The sequence below is a fragment of the Nerophis ophidion genome, linkage group LG07 (assembly GCF_033978795.1).
Source record: "Nerophis ophidion isolate RoL-2023_Sa linkage group LG07, RoL_Noph_v1.0, whole genome shotgun sequence".
Taxonomy (NCBI): Eukaryota; Metazoa; Chordata; class Actinopteri; order Syngnathiformes; family Syngnathidae; genus Nerophis; species Nerophis ophidion.
This window is the reverse complement of record NC_084617.1, coordinates 29,153,395-29,170,967: the sequence shown is the minus strand read 5'-3', so window position 1 is coordinate 29,170,967 and position 17,573 is coordinate 29,153,395. Positions and strand designations below refer to the sequence as shown.

Genomic DNA, 17,573 nt, shown 5'->3' with positions numbered 1-17,573 from the left:
TACATATTGGTTAAGTTTGTCGTTATGTTACCCTAAGTACAGCTATTATGCACGTGCAACGTCATACGCTCTCACGGAGCAGACTGGTAGCGGCCTGGGTAACGTTAGCTGTGATGCTGGCGGTGCGGTGCAAGTGGTAATACGAGAGAAAAAATGTGCAAATCTGGTAACAAATGAAGGAAGAATTTATTCCCAAGAAAAACAGCAGGGGGTCCATCATCTGGCGGTGGTTTGGCTTCAAGCGGCAAGATGTCGAACAGACAACTGAAATATGTGCAGCAAAAGCGTTGCTACAAAAAGTAGCAGCGCTGCTAATATGTAGCATTATTTGAAAAGTCACCCGCTAGAGAATGAGGCGTGCTTGAATGAATGCATGTCAACATCTCCGTTCGGTGACAAACCCATAAAATGCCTAAGCCACCATTTCCAGATCAACACCGTATGAAAAAACTATTCAACAACAGAAGGAGATAACGTCCGCAGTAACCTACCAAATAGCGAAAGACATACACAACTGAATTTCCTAATATAGAGCTCATTTTCATTTGACAGTTATTGAAATATCTTATGTGACATCGTGCAAAAAAGTGCACTTTATTTGTCTTCAAACTATTGTAGTGGTGTTCTGTACAAAAAGTGCACTTTAATTTAGTGTCATTTTGATATGTCATCTTAGTGACATCATCCACAAGAGTGCCCTCATAGCTTGTTTTAAAAAGTCTCTGAAAATCTTGCACATTCTGTTTTGAAATGACAAGAATATTTGTGCCACTGCTTAATAACTAGGGATGTGGGAAAAAATAGATTCGAATTTGAATCGCGATTCTCACGTTGTGCGATTTAAAATCGATTCTCATTTTTAAAAAAACAATTTTTTATTTTTATTTTTTTAATCAATCCAACAAAACAATACACAGCAATACTATAGCAATGCAATCCAATTCCAAAACCAAACCTGACCCAGCAACACTCAAAACTGCAATAAACAGAGCAATTGAGAGGAGACACAAACACTACACAGAACAAACCAAAAGTAGTGAAAAAAAAATGAATATTATCAACAACAGTATCAATATTAGTTATAATTTCAGCATAGCAGTGATTAAAAATCCCTCATTGACATTATCATTAGACATTTATAAAAATTAAAAATAAAAACAATAGTGTCACAGTGGCTTACACTTGCATCGCATCTCATTAGCTTGACAACGTTGACACTGTGTCCAATATTTTCACAGAGATAAAATAAGTCATATTTTTGGTTCGTTTAATAGTTAAAACAATTTTAATGGCAATCAGTTGATAAAACATTGTCCTTTACAATTATAAAAGTTTTTTACAAAAATCTACTACTCTGCTTGCATGTCAACAGACTGGGGTAGAGCCTGCTGAAATTCTATGAATTGAATGATTAGAGAATCCTTTTAAATCTGGAAAAAAATCGTTTTTGAATCGAGAATCATGTTGAATTGAAAAAAAAAAATCGATTTTGAATTGAATCGTGACCCCAAGAATCGATATTGAATTGAATCGTGGGACACCCAAAGATTCGCAGCCCTATTAATAACTGTTTAATAAATACAGTTTTGGTAAACTGACTTAGTTGTGGTTTCCCTCTCTGCATGAACGTTTAAAATGAGAATATATTAATGCATTATGAACAAGAATGTTTTAATGTAGACACAAAATCATAATACTGGCGTAATTATATGCAACAAGTGTTAATTTAAAGCTAAGGCAAAATATCGAGCTTTCTATCGCGTATCGTGACATGGCCTAAAAATATTGAGATATTAATAAAAGGTCATATCGCCCAGCCCTAATCGTAATAGTAATATTCAAATTATAAAAAATGAATGTGTTGCGGATTTCACCAATGTGGCGGTTTGAGGAAACACTTAGTTGCTTTTCCAAACAAGTTTAATGTTTGTAAACACCATCCATCCATTTTCTACCGCTTATTCCCTTTCAGGGTCGCGGGGGGCGCTGGCGCCTATCTCAGCTACAATCGGGCGGAAGGCGGGGTACACCCTGGACAAGTCGCCACCTCATCGCAGGGCCAACACAGATAGACAGACAACATTCACACTCACATTCACACACTAGGGCCAATTTAGTGTTGCCAATCAACCTATCCCCAGGTGCATGTCTTTGGAAGTGGGAGGAAGCCGGAGTACCCGGAGGGAACCCACGCATTCACGGGGAGAACATGCAAACTCCACACAGAAAGATCCCGAGCCTGGATTTGAACCCAGGACTGCAGGACCTTCGTATTGTGAGGCAGACGCACTAACCCCTCTGCCACCGTGAAGCCTGTTTGTAAACACACTGAGACAAAGTCTAAGTTCATTGTGTTCTTCACGGTGTTTTGGAGACTGCACCATTTTTAAAGTGTTTTGCCAAGGAGATTATTTGTGTACATATTCAGAATGCACTTGTTCTACTGTTGCCCAAAGTAAGACAAGGAAAACTATTTTGAAGTTGACATTATTTTTTAACTATCATTTTACCAGTCTGGCCCGCGTGGGAATAGATTTTCCTGCATGTGGCCCCTGAGCTAAAATGAGTTTCCTAACACAGCAAGTTTTTCATTGTGATGAGAAAAGACTTTTCTGGAAAAAAATTCCAAAGCAGAATTATTACACAGCGGTGGAGAAGACTCCCTCTTGTGATGTAGATTTGACATTTCAAAATATTTATTGTTGTAGCGATACGGTTGTTAAAGTGAAGGATTTTTGTAAATTCTGATCATTTGTGAGGGCACCAAAGGGACTTCAGTGTGTGCGTATTTGAAGAGCAGCGCATACAGCACAGATCAGCTTGTCATTGCTGTTTTGGCTTGTTAAAAAAGAGAACGTTGATCCATCTCGATCTTGTTATGTTTTTTGGATATACAGTACTATATATATTAGGCTTGTCCCGATACCAATTTTTTAGTACTGGTACCAAAATGTATTTTAATACTTTTCGGTACTTTTCTGGATAAAGGGCACCACAAAAAATGGCATTGCTGGCTTTATTTTAACAAAAAAATCTTAGGGTACATTAAACATATGTTTCTTATTGTAATTATGTCCTTAAATAAAATAGTGAACACACTAGACAACTTGTCTTTTACTAGTAAGAAAACAAAGAAAGGCTCCCAATTAGTCGGCTCACGTATGCAGTAACATAGTGTGTCATTTATCATTCTATTATTTTGTCAATATAATAAAGGACAGGCTATAATAAATGATTATTAATCTACTTGTTCATTTACTGTTAATATCTGCTCATTTTCTGTTTGAAAATTTTCTATTTAATCTTCTTTTAAAACGTAATAATCACTTATTCTTCTGTTGTTTGATACTTTACATTAGTTTTGGATGATACCACAAATTTAGGGATCCATCCGTTACCAAGTAGTTACAGGATCCTACATTGGTCATATTCAAAGTTGTCATGTATTTCCTGAGTTTATAAAACTATGAATGTAATCAATGTGATCAGAGTAATATCGACTAGATAATAAAACTTACTTTATTTGTCACAATGGAGACGAGGATTAGTGATTTAGAAGTAACTAAAACACTGCTGACTGCGAAAGGATGTTAGCTGCTAGCTTGCTAGCCATGTCTTAAAGCACCTCTTCTGCACGGGGTCTGCTTGTACGTACTCTGTGGTTGTGCACTGCCGAACATGCTCCTCTGCTCGTAAACTAGTAATGTCATGACGTGACAACGCGCCGCCATGGCCGTTAATAAAAACTTTTTTTTTTTTAAATGGGGAACCGGTACTTTTCAGTTTTTGATTCATTAGTACCACAATACTATACCAGTACCGGTATACCATACAACCTTAATATATATACATTTATACTGTGTTTGATGTGTAAAAACCTAAAAAATACTACAAAATATGGACTTTTGCCGATTCTGCAACCCATTGTTCACTATACAAACACTTCAAAGTACAAACCATGTTCAAGAACTAATTAAGTTCGTAAATGGAGGTTCTACTGTATTTATATGATAGCTAAATTTTCTTCAAGCAAGTTGCACAGAAATACAGCATTTGTGAGGGGTTACTGCAGTTCAAACATGTCCCACCTTGCTATTTTTAGAGGTAGACGCCATTTAATATACCGGGTCAATGTTGACCTGACAACAAATAACAAGGGGCTGATTTATTTCTGTATTTTTAAGATGTGGATGCCATTTAATATATTGCGTCTATGTTGACCTGACAACAAATAATAATAGCTGATTCAGCAACATTTGTGGTTTCACGGCAAATGTGTCAGAGTTCTGTCTTTGCAAATAAAAGATGACGGCGTTGAAAAAGGTCAGGTGATGTTGTGCAACAGTGCTGTGAGTGTGCCGTCTTACTGAGATCTAAGACGTCATCGGTCTTGATCAGGTCTTCAGGTCTAGTCAGAGGCAGCTGTGTCTCCGGTTCTCCTCGGAGCTGCAGTGACAGCGACCGCAGCATGAAAAACACTCGTATGGCCTGTAGGGGACAAACAAGCACCATTGAAGTCGACACACTGTACATTAGACAGCCGGTATTTGGACGTACAGTACAGGCCAAAAGTTTGGACACACCTTTTCATTCAACGTATTTACATGACTATTAACATTGTAGATTGTCACTGAAGGCATCAAAACTTTGAATGAAGACATGTGGAGTTATGGTTCTAACAAAAAAGGTGAAATAACTGAAAACATGTTTTATATTCTAGTTCTTCAAAATAGCCACCCTTTGATTTGATTACCACTTTGCACACTCTTGGCATTCTCTCAATAAGCTTCAAGAGGGAGTCACCTGAAATGATTTTCACCTCACGTGTGTCATAGGTTTGATGTCTTCAGTGACAATCTACAATGTAAATAGTCATGAAAATAAAGAAAACGCATTGAAATGAGAAGGTGTGTCCAAACCTTTGGCCTGTACTGTATATCGGTATTGGCCTTTTTCTTGATAATTTCATCAACTAAAATAGCTCTACGTCAGCAGATTCAGAATATAAGCATATGACACCAATATTTAGTATTCAAAAATCAACAATTGGTTAAGTGTTAAAGCACCAGCCTGCTTGGCCTGCATGAAAAAACATCCCTTTCCGCCGGAGCTCAATTTTCAATTTATTTTATTAATTTAAAAATATAAATTACACTTAATAAAAATAATTATCCCCAAATATGCTAATTTTTGCAAGGAAATCCTGTATTTGAATTTCTTTTCTGGTCTGTTTGGCTTGTTTTCCATCGACAAGCCATTGAAATTCCGTGATTCAGTCAAATAACGCAACAGAGATGGATGGACGTAAAAATAACAGAAAAAGATATCGCTCGAAAAATCCAAACGTGTAAAGATCTTGACGAATAGGTGATTGTTATATAATTACAAAAGATTAGGTAGAAACTCATATATTCTCATAATTTCCTTAACATGCAGGAAGAAATGACGTCAGCCAGCTTGAAAAATGTCTCAAGTATAGTGTAAATTCCGGACTGTAAGCCAATGCTTTTTCCTACGCTTTGAACCTTGCGGCTTATAAAATGGTGCGGCTAATTAAAGGGTTTTTCTTCTACGGCAATGATGTTTTGTGGTCAATGGTTTTCATCAAACACAAGCAGAGACACTGAAAAGGTGTGTTATTGTTGGTGCTATGGCGCCATCTTTTGGATCCCTTTGCTCACTGCAGGTGTTGTGGGCCGACAATGCACTTCATATTTTAATGCCTTATACCGGAAGTAAAACCGTCCATAGCGTTTCTACTCATATGGATTCTTCATTTGTCACTCCAAGCAATGTTTGTAAGTTTTACAATATAACTACAACAATTCTTACTTACTAAAACGACCCATGTGTGATGTCTGTAGGAGTGTTTTCGTGTGTATTTGTACGCACTACCGTAATGTAATCAAGCGAGCGTTGTTAGTGTTAATTAATGTGCTAACACGTTTGTGAGTGTCAGTGTTAAAATTATTAACTTACAATCGCATTATTTTTGTGTTGTTTCAGTTTCACAAATTCCTCAGTAAACTCACCAAAACATCACTGTGTAGTTATTAAGTCTTGCTGCTAAAATTCAACACAACATCAAACATTATGGTCCCACATTTCCTAAGAAACAATGTTAAAACACAACTTAAAGCCTTGCCCAGCTTTTTACTGACATATAATATTCATTTTGAAGTAACTTTTACTCCAAATATCGCTTAACATCGTCCTCGGCCTGTATGGATCCATCTCTCCTGTAGCACGTACCCTGCGTGTCTTCTCCACATCTCCACAAGGCAGCCGCTTGACAAAGTCGATGCCTGTCAGAGGCGTGCCGGTGGGTGGCAGCAGTATGGAGGCGTCCATCATCAAATACTCAACGTTCAGCGGTTTACTCTGAAACGATCAGCACTGTTTAACACCTGGAAGAGTTTCAAACATCCTTTTGTCTTTGAAGGAAAAGGCCAACTTACAGTCATGCTCCTGTATTCATCTTCAAACATGTCGAGAAAGATCTCCTCACCCTGCAGGACAAAGAGATGCATGGAGAGAATGTTACTGGATTGTTTTAAGGCTAGTGGACATTCTTGGAAAATGTGATATTGATACTCCTTTTCCCTGTGTGGTCATTTACTGCATAGAGCAATACTTTAGGTTTGTGTCTGGTTTTTGATATCATCCATCTTCAAGTGTTTATCCGGAATCGGGTCGCGGGGACAACAGCTGTAGCAGAGACCCCCAGACTTCCCTCTCCAGAGCAACATTAGCAACTTCCTCCTGGGGGATCCCGAAGCGTTCCCAGGCCAGAGAGGAGATGTAATCCCCCATCTGGTCCTTGGCCTGCCGCGAGGTCTCCTCCCAGTTGGACGTGCAACGAAGATCCCCCGAGGGAGACGCTCGTAAGGCATTCGCACGAGATGCCCAAAACTCCTAAGATGGTTCCTTTCCAAGCGAAGGAGCAGCAGCTCTACTCAGAGTCTCTCTTGGGTGACTGAACTTCTCACCTTATCTCTAAGGGAGATACCAGCCACCCTTATGAGGAAACTCATTTTGGCCGCTTGTATCCGCAATCTTTTTCTTTCGGTCATGACCCACACTTCATGACCATAGGTGAGAGTAGGAATGACCGAGAGCTTTGCCTTCTGGCTCAGCTCTCGTTTCGTCACAACAGTGCATCTAAACAGGTGTCACACTCGTTTTCACTGAGGGCCACATGACAGTTAGGGCTGCAATTATTTAGTAGTAAACATGTATTCATTACGTACACTGTATACAAAATCTGGGAATTTTACAGTAAAAGAACACAATTTTGGTGTTTTTTATAAATATAAATGGCAAAAAGGTACCAAATCTGTTTTGAGACTGAGCTACCAGTTTTTACCTTAAAAAAAGATTTTACAGTGTACAATTTGCTTAAGTAGTTTCCGTATTTTCCGGATTATAAGCCGCTACTTTTTTCTTTCGCTTTGAACCCTAAAACTTATAAAAACGATGCGGCTAATTTATGACTTTTTTCTTCGCGAACAACCATAATATTTTGTATTCCACATATAACTTTGACATAACACTGGCTGAGACACTGAAAAGGTGTGTCATTGATTGTGCTATGGCGCCATTTTATGAACAGGTTTACACACTGCAAGTGTTGCTGGTTGAGAATGGACTTCCTCTTTCGTGCCTTGAACCGGAAGTATAAGTTGTGTTTCGTCTACCGTTCGTCCATAGCGTTTCTACTTGTATCAATTCTTCATTATCCCTCCGAGCAACGATTTTAAGTTTTACAGTGTAACTAAAACAATTCTTACTTACTAAAGTGTCCCATGTGTGATGTCTGTAGGCGAGTTTTCATGCATATTTGTAGGTGCTATCATAATGTAATCAGGCTAACGTCGCAAGCATTAGCGAATATGCTAAAACGTTTACAAGTGTCTGTGTTAGTATGTCTGTGTTAGTATTATTTTTTTTGTATTGATTCACTTTTGTAAATTCACCAAAACCAGTATATATCTGCGACTTCTAGTCTGGTGCGGCTTATATATATATATATACATTATTCTAGGCCAATAAAATTATGTGGTGGGCCAGATAGGGCCTTGAATTTGACACCTGCAGTTTAAAATATCAATTGTGTACTTATTTTTCCATTGCTCTTTGTTTTTATGCAGATGTATTTTTTTAACAGGCCAGAGTTAAAGAAAACAAATAAATCTACTCTTAAAGTTGAACATGATCAATATTTTTTATCCTTATTTTGCGCATATGTTAATATATCACCTTAATAAAACCAAACCTGCAAGATAGACAACTAAATTACTGCTAAGATAAGTGTTCTTTGATCTGGATTTATTACAGCTTTCCCTACCTCTTTAAAGATTTGGATTTATATGCGTTTAATAATCATTTCAAACATTTTTGTATAGTCGGTGTTTGAGGAAAAAGAAAGAGAAACCCTAAAAGTTTCTAAATTTAGTACAGATTATTCTTTTTTTTTCTTCAGACAGTGTTGATTTATGACGCCGAAAACAACTGCTGTTACTAACACTGCAACTAATGTCAAAGAGAAACAGAAAGCAAGCCCAGAAGCGAAAATAAGTCAAGGAGCTTGTGGATTTGGTTTTGTTTACTTTAAAGCAGGGGCCGGCAGCCTTTACCACTCAAATAGCCATTTCGACCCGTTTCACAAAATAAAGAAAATAATGGGAGCCACAAGACTCTTGAAATTTATAATGAAATAACACTGTTTACAGAGGTTTTTTTTGCTTTGTGCTATGTACTGTATAAACCAGGGGTCTCAGACACGCGGCCCGCAATTAAATATGAAAATTTGAAGTTAGTGCGGCCAGTGAGTTTTATACGAATATCCCTTATTAGCTTCACGCATACAATTTCTCCCAATTTGTCCAGGAGACGCGCGGGTTACAGAGTGACTATTTCCTCAGACGTCTGCTGAGTAATACCCAATCAACAAAAATAAGGGCGTGCTACGATGGCACTGTTTTTATTGCCTTCAACAACTAGTTCAAACAGCTTACCAGTCAGGTCACGTGTTGTATGTGGCTTCTGCAGACGCACATATGCGATTGCAAGGCATTCTTGTTCAACAGCCATACAGGTCACACTGAGGGTGCCAGTTTAAACAACTTTAACACTGTTACAAATACAGTGGGGCAAAAAAGTATTTAATCAGCCACCGATTGTGCAAGTTCTCCCACTTAAAATGATGACAGATGTCTGTAATTTTCATCATCTTGTGAAAAAAATCCAGGAATTCACATTGTTGGAATTTTAAATACTTTATTTGTAAATTATGTTGGAAAATAAGCATTTGGTCACGTCAAACAAGGAAGATCTAATGAAGACATTGGAGCGGCTATTTCTCAGCCTCCTCAGACCACAGGTGCAACATGCCCAGGACAGCCTGCAGTTTGCGTACCAGGAAGGCGTTGGTGTGGAGGATGCTATCCTTTACCTGCTGCATCGAGCCCACTCACACCTGGATAAGGGAAATGGCACTGTGAGGATCCTGTTCCTGGACTTCTCGAGTGCCTTTAATACCATCCAGCCCCGCCTCCTTCAGGACAAGCTCTACAAAATGCAAGTGGACCCCTGCCTGGTTGCCTGGATTTCGAACTACCTCACCGACAGGCCACAGTACGTCAGACTGAAGGACATCACGTCTGACACTGTGATCAGCAGCACCGGAGCACCGCAGGGAACGGTGCTGGCCCCTCTTCTCTTCACCCTGTACACCGCTGACTTCTGCTACAACTCAGAGCTGTGTCACATCCAGAAGTACGCGGATGACACAGCCATCGTCGGGTGCATCAGGGACGGCAGAGAGGAGGAGTTTCGGAACCTGGTGAGGGACTTTGTTGTCTGGTGCCACACGAACGTCTTGCAGCTCAATCCGTCAAAGACCAAGGAGCTGGTCATTGACTTTGGGAGGTCGAGTCCACGGTCACAACCTATTGTGATCGAGGGAGTTGAGGTACAGACCGTGGACTCATTCAAGTACCTCGGGGTTTGGGTGGACAATAAGCTGGACTGGACTGTTAACACGGACCACCAGTACAAGAAAGGACAGAGCAGGCTGTACTTCCTCAGGAGACTGCACTCCTTCAACATTTGTAGAAAACTCCTGTGGATGTGCTACCAGTCTGTGGTTGCCAGTGTGCTGTTCTACATGGTAGTGTGCTGGGGGGGCAGTACATCTAAGAAGGACAGCTCCACACTTGAGAAACTGATCAGGCGGGCCGGTTCTACAATCGGAATGAAACTGGACTCACTGGTGACGGTGGCAGAGAAGAGGACTGTTGACAAACTAGTGAGCATCCTGGATGATGCCAGTCACCCTCTGCATAGTGTTATCAGTAGCCAGAGGAGCCTGTTCAGTGCTAGACTGCTTCATCCTAAGTGCAGGACTAATAGACTCAAGAACTCCTTTGTCCCACATGCCATTAGACTGTACAACTCCTCTCTGGGACGGGGGACGGGGGGTATTAGGATGACAGGGGATGCAAAACATTAACAGTGCAATACGTTTTCATAACATGGTCACTACTGCCTACTTTGTCTTGTTATATTCTTATTTTACTGTTATATTGTTATTCCCATTGTTTTTATTCTTTTTGTAATATTTCTCTATTTTGTTTCCATTTAAACCCCCATTATTTACTTTTTTCTTTAAATTGATCTCAACTCTGTACACTGCTGCTGGAATTTTAATTTTCCTGAAGGAACTCTCCTGAAGGAATCAATAAAGTACTATCTATCTATCTATCTAGATCTATGGCTCTCACAGACCAGTAACTTCTTCTTTAAGAAGCTCTTCTGTCCTCCACTCGTTACCTGTATTAATGGAACCTGTTTGAACTTGTTATCTGTATAAAAGACACCTGTCCACAGCCTCAAACAGTCAGACTCCAAACTCCACTATGGCCAAGACAAAGGAGCTCTCGAAGGACACCAGGAAAATAATTGTAGACCTGCACCAGACTGGGAAGAGTGAATCTACAAAAGGCAAGCAGCTTGGTGTGAAAAAAATCAACTGTGGGAGCAATTATCAGAAAATGAAAGACATACAAGACCACTGATAATCTCCCTCGATCTGGGGCTCCACGCAAGATCTCATCCCGTGGGGTCAAAATGATCATGAGAACGGTGAGCAAAAATCCCAGAACCACACGGGGGGACCTGGTGAATGACCTGCAGAGAGCTGGGACCAAAGTAACAAACGTTACCATCAGTAACACACTACGCCGACAGGGAATCAAATTCTGCAGTGCCAGACGTGTCCCCCTGCTTAAGCCACTGCATGTCCAGGCCTGTCTGAAGTTTGCCAGAGAGCTCAAGGATGATACAGCAGAGGACTGGGAAAAGGCCTTGTGGTCAGATGAAACGAAAATAGAATTTTTTGGTATAAACTCTACTCGTCTTGTTTGGAGGAGGAAGAATACTGAGTTGTATCCCAAGAACACCATACCTACTGTGAAGCATAGGGGTGGAAACATCATGCTTTGGGGCTGTTTTTCTGCTAAGGGGACAAGACGACTGATTCGTGTTAAGGAAATAATGAATTGGGCCATGTATCGTGAGATTTTGAGCCAAAGCCTCCTTCCATCAGTGAGAGCTTTGAAGATGAAACGTGGCTTGGTCTTCCAGAATGACAATGATCCCAAACACACCGCCCGGGCAACGAAGGAGTGGCTCCGTAAGAAGCATTTGAAAGTCCTGGAGTGGCCTCGCCAGTCTCCAGACCTCAACCCCAAAGAAAATCTGTGTAGGGAGTTGAAAGTCTGTGTTGCTCGGCGACAGCCCCAAAACATCACTGCTCTCAAGAAGATCTGCATAGAGGAATGGGCCAAAATACCAGCTACTGTGTGTGCAAACCTGGTAAAGACCTACAGTAATAGTTTGACCTCTGTTATTGCCAAAAAAGGTTATATTACAAAGTATTGACTTGAATTTTTGTTATTGACCAAATACTTATTTTCCACCATAATTTACAAATAAATTATTTTAAATTCCTACAGTGTAAATTCCTGGATTTTTTTTTCACATTCTCTCACAGTTGAAGTGTACCTATGATGAAAATTACAGACCTCTGTCATCATTTTAAGTGGGAGAACTTGCACAATCGGTGGCTGACTAAATCCTTTTTTGCCCCACTGAGAACCCACAATAAACAAGAATGACAATCACATTTTGGGAAAACATCCGCACTGTAACACAACATAAACACAACATAACAAATACCCAAAATCCAATCCAACCCTAACTCTTCCAGGCTACATTATACACCCCGCTAGCACCCTGACCGCCCCACCCCCCCTGCGTCGGTTGAGGTGGGCAGGGTTGGGGGGGGGGGCGGGGTTTGGTACTAGCGGGGTGTATAATATAGCCTGGACTGTCAGGGTTGCATGGGATTCTGGGTATTTGTTATGTTGTGTTTATGTTGTGTTACAGTGCGGATGTTTTCCCAAAATGTGTTTGTCATTCTTGTTTGGTGTGGGTTCATAGTGTGGCCCATATTAGTAAGAGTGTTAAAGTTTTTTATATCACAAACCTCAGTGTAACCTGTATGGCTGTTGAACAAGTATGCCTTGCAATCGCTTTAGGATTGTAATAGAGGTTTCACACAATATGTTACCGGCCCGCACAACTACATGTATAAGTAGAAGTTATGAATATTGCCTTCATGGCCCGCCCTCAATGTTGCTGTCCGAGTGAAAATCGGAGTATGCATACCTCAGACCATATTGGGGAAAGGCGCTGAGGTCAGAAATCTCCCGGTAAATTCGGGAAGGTCTGCAAATTAACAGCTGAACCACACCAGAGTGATCAAAGAGCCGCATGCGGCTCAGAAGCCGCGGGTTGCCGACGCCTGCTTTAAAGAGACTGAAATCCACACTAATAAACATTATTCATCTGATATTCAAACTTGCAAGCTTTCTTTAAATGCTTTGTGAACATCTACTATTACAGAATACGTACAAACCTCCAAACCAGTGAAATTGGCAAGTTGTGCAAATAGTAAATAAGAACAGAATACAATGATTTGCATATCCTTTTTAACCTATATTTAATTTAATACACAGCAAAGACAAAACACTTACTGTTTGAACTGGAAAACTGTTATTTTTGCAAATATTAGCTCATTTGGCATTAAAAAAAAAGCTGGCACAAGTGGCAAAAAAGACTGAGGAAGTTGAGGAATGCTCATCAAACACTTATTTCGAACATCCCACAGGTAATCGGCCAAGCCAAGACCTTCGATCCCTCAGGCGGTACTGCATCTAAAAGCAACATTAGTGTGTCAAAGATATCACCACACAGGCTCAGGAACACTTCAGAAAACCACTGTTAGTAACTACAGTTGCTCGCTACATCTGTAACTGCAAGTTAAAACTCTACTATGCAAAGCAAAAGCTATTTATCAATAACACCCAGAAACTCCGCTTTGTGTTCTGTGGTTTGACGAGTCAAAGTCTCAATTTGTTTTTGGAAACTGTGGACATCGTGTCCTCCGGGCCAAAGAGGAAAAGAACCATCCGGACTGTTATAGGTACAAAGGTGAAAAAACAGCATCTGTGATGGTATGGGGGTGTATTAGTGCCCAAGGCATAGGTAACTTACACATTTGTGAGGGGGCCATTAATGCTGAAAGGTACATACAGGTTTTGGAGCAACATATGTTGCCATCCAAGCAACTTTATCATGGACTTTCCTGCTTATTTCAGCAAGACATTGCTAAGCCACGTGTTATAACAGCGTGGCTTCATTATAAAAGAGTGCGGGTACTAGACTGGCCTGCCTGTAGTCCAGAACTGCCTCCCATTGAAAATGTGTGGCGCATAATGAAGCCTAAAATACCACAAAGGAGACCCAGGACTGTTGAACAACTGAAGCTGTACATCAAGCAAGAATGGGAAAGAATTCCACCTGAAAAGCTTCAAAAATTGGTCCCAAACGTTAACTGAGTGTTGTTTAAAGGAAAGGCCACGTGACACAGCGGTAAAAATGCCCCCGTGAAAACTTTTTTGCAATTTGTTACAGCCATTAAATTCTAAGTTAATAATTATTTGCAAAAAAAAAAACAAGTTTCTCAGTTGGAACATCAAATATCTTGTCTTTGCAGTCTATTCAATTGAATATAAGTTGAAAAGGATTTGCAAATCATTGTATTCTGATTTTATTTACCATTTACACAACGTGCCAACTTCACTGGTTTTGGGTTTTTGAATCCATTTATGTATGTACCTTGTAGAATCGACGAAGCAGGTGCAGACTTTCTTCTCTCGCTCCCTGTGAAAGAGAAAATCTGGTTCAAAGAAAAACAGGCGTTTGTCAGGACCCACCCACTTTTAATCTTGTAAATTCTAGGGCTTATAAAAAGGATTTTGTTGTGCTGCTACGCCCTTCTCAGGCGGACCACATGCGACACACGTTGAATAAGAACTGGAGTGAGTCGTGTTCAAACACGTCCCGTACAACACAAAGGGCACTCGGAGGCGTAGGGCGTACAATTGTTAGTCAACTGTCAGGCGCCAATAAACGCCCTCCATGGAATAAATAACGCAAAACCAAGATGTAACGTTAGCGAAAGAAGTGGGTCTTTTGAACGGCTCTTTAAAGTGAAAGAGGAGAACCAATTCCCAGTCGTGAGCCGTTCTATATTTTTTTTTGCACCGGCTGGCAACTGACTAGAAAAAGTCAGAGTCAAAAGGACATTTTGCAGCATTTGGATAAACTTATTTTTTCCGAAAATATATATATTTTTTATTTTATTTTATGTTTTCTTTTAGGATTCACAAAGGGTATATCATTTTGCCATTGAGTCTGCTGAAAATGATGGAAAGCGCCACTCTACATAGCAACTGAAACTGTGGTCTAAGTTGGAATTCCCACAAAACACATTTCACGATATTTAATACTCTACTGCCATCTGGCGGCTAAAGTAGATAGTGCACACCAGTAATATGTCACGTTTCATGTGTCAGGTAAACACAAATCACTTTTTTCTATTGTTAATTTCTGTCCTATTTTTTATTGTTTTATTTATACTTTTTATATCCACTAAGGTGTTTTATTCTGACTTATTGTGTATTCGCTTCTATATTGTTAAAACGCTAGACATTCTTCCTCGGTGAGGTGGGAAAATTATAAGCTGGAAAACATGGCACTGCCTTATGGAATGTTTAGAACAAAAACACAACAAATATCAAGTTATAACTAATACTTCAAAGTAAATTTCAAAAACAGAGTAATATTTGTGTACATTTCATTATACGTCCATTTTCTACCGCTTGTCCCTTTTGGGATCGCAGGGGGTCGCTGGAGCCTATCTCAGCTGCATTCGGGCTACACAAGTCGCCACCTTATCGCAGGGCCAACACAGATAGACAGACAACATTTACACTCACATTCACACACACATTTCATTATAATATTCTTAAATGATTTTATAACTAATAGCATTGATTTTTACCTTGAAAAAAAATTTATAAATACAAATTTTAATTATATTATATATATATATTATAAAAAAATAAATAAATATATATATATAAAACTTAATTATTATTTTTTATTTTTATTTTATATATATATATATATATATATATATATATATATATATACACATATATACACACACACACACACACACACATAATGATTAAAATAAATAGCCAGTCTTTTGAACGGCTGTTTGAAATGAACTGTGAAAGAAGCAGCCCTTAATCCATCTCTATTGCAAAAGCACAACTCTGATCTGTTGAGATTTGACAGTTGGATTATGTTTTTATTGCTGAAAACAATTGTGAAACCAAAAGATTGCTAACGACAGGCGGTTGAGCATAAATGAGTGAAATTGGCTATTCATTAACCAATTAAAAATATGGCGGCAACAGGGCTGCACCTGATTCCTGTTAACCCGAGCAGAGAAAAGAAAGAAGGTGGGGCGACTATCTTCATTACTGACTCAGGAGTGAAGGGTTCTGGTACCATTCCAGCTTCCGCCCTCTGTCCTTGGACCAGACACTCCACCTTTTTTGTTCTTCATAATATTTGTTTTTATTTTCTGTCCTTCAGAACTTTAGAAGAGGCGATTGATAAGGAATGTTCTTCTTCTAGGATTCGACGCTGGGGAACGATAACCAGCATGCATCTTGGTCATCGTTGCTGGACAGTCTTGGGAACATGAAGTTTGATCCATGACATTCTTTATCTGGGACATGAAATGTCACAAGTACTGTGTTTGTGTGTGTGTGTGTGTGTGCACATGTGTGTGTTGCTTTGCAAAAAGGACCATTTTCTGAAGATTCTACATCATACTGTTTATTACCAATGTAATAGTTTTAACAAACATAAGTTCACAAAACTTCTGCAAATTGATTGGAAAATGTTGCAAAATTTTTCAAGAAGTTGGATCAAAGTAAAATTGTTCTCTTATATATATATATTGTATTTAAATGTGGTGTGCTTATTTTGTTGTCTTCTTTCATTTTTGCACATTTTTTGGGGAACATTTTACTTAATTTTGTTGCATCTTTAACTTATCACCAAGTTAAATATACCATTTTATGCCGACCTTTAAAATCAATTTTATTAGGTGCGTTGTAATTAACTTCCTACATTTTTTCATGTTTATTAAACCTAATTTTGTTGCATCTTAAACTTATCACCAACTTAATTATACCAAACTTTACCAAATTAAAAAACACAGAATTCTCAAAACTACTAAGCATTGGTTGGAAAATCAATGCATCAAAGTACAATTTTTTAACTTTTATATATTTTATTTAAGTGTAGTGTACTTAATTTGCTGTCTTGTTTCATTTTTGCACATTTTTTTTGAAAAATGTTACTTAATTTTGTTGCATCATCAACTTATCACCAAGTTAATTACGGTATACCAAGTTTAACCGACCGTAGATGGTAAAATCCCTAAATTCCTTGCAATAGCTCGTTGGGAAATGTTGTTCTAAAACTGTTCGACAATTTGCTTACAAAGTGGTGACCCTCACCCCATCCTTGTTTGTGAATTACTTAGCATTTCATGGAAGATGTTTTTATACCCAATCATGGCATCCACATGTTCCCAATTAGCCTGCACACCTGTGGGATGTTCCAAGTAAGTGTTTGGTGAGCATTCCTCAACTTTATCAGTATTTATTGCCATCTTTCCCAACTTCTTTGTCACGTGTTGCTGGCATCAAATTCTAAAGTTAATGATTATTTGCAAAAAAAAAAATGTTTATCAGTTTGAACATCAAATATGTTGTCTTTGTAGCATATTCAACTGAATATGGGTTTAAAAGGATTTGCAAATAATTGTATTCCGTTTATCTTTACATCTAACACAATTTCCCAACTCATATGGAAACAGGGTTTGTATATATATATATATATATATTTACATACACTTGCATCACTGTTGCATCATCAACTTATCACCAACTTAACTTTTACCAAATTTAAAAAAATAAATATATATATATATATATATATATATATATATATATATATATATATATATATAATTTAATTATTTATTTATATATATATACATACATACATATGTATAA

At 38.7% G+C, this 17,573-nt stretch overlaps 1 protein-coding gene across 2 annotated transcripts in view; it reads right to left on the bottom strand.

Moving 5' to 3' along the window:
- Positions 1-17,573, bottom strand: part of clec16a (C-type lectin domain containing 16A) — a 139,277-nt gene that overhangs the window by 24,040 nt on the left and 97,664 nt on the right. For both annotated transcript variants that reach the window (XM_061905873.1, XM_061905874.1), the window contains exons 15-18: positions 14,245-14,289; positions 6,459-6,509; positions 6,253-6,381; positions 4,368-4,488 (exon numbers count right to left, since the gene is read on the bottom strand). In XM_061905873.1, coding sequence (XP_061761857.1) covers positions 4,368-4,488; positions 6,253-6,381; positions 6,459-6,509; positions 14,245-14,289 — 346 coding nt within the window. The remainder of the gene's footprint in view (positions 1-4,367; positions 4,489-6,252; positions 6,382-6,458; positions 6,510-14,244; positions 14,290-17,573) is intronic.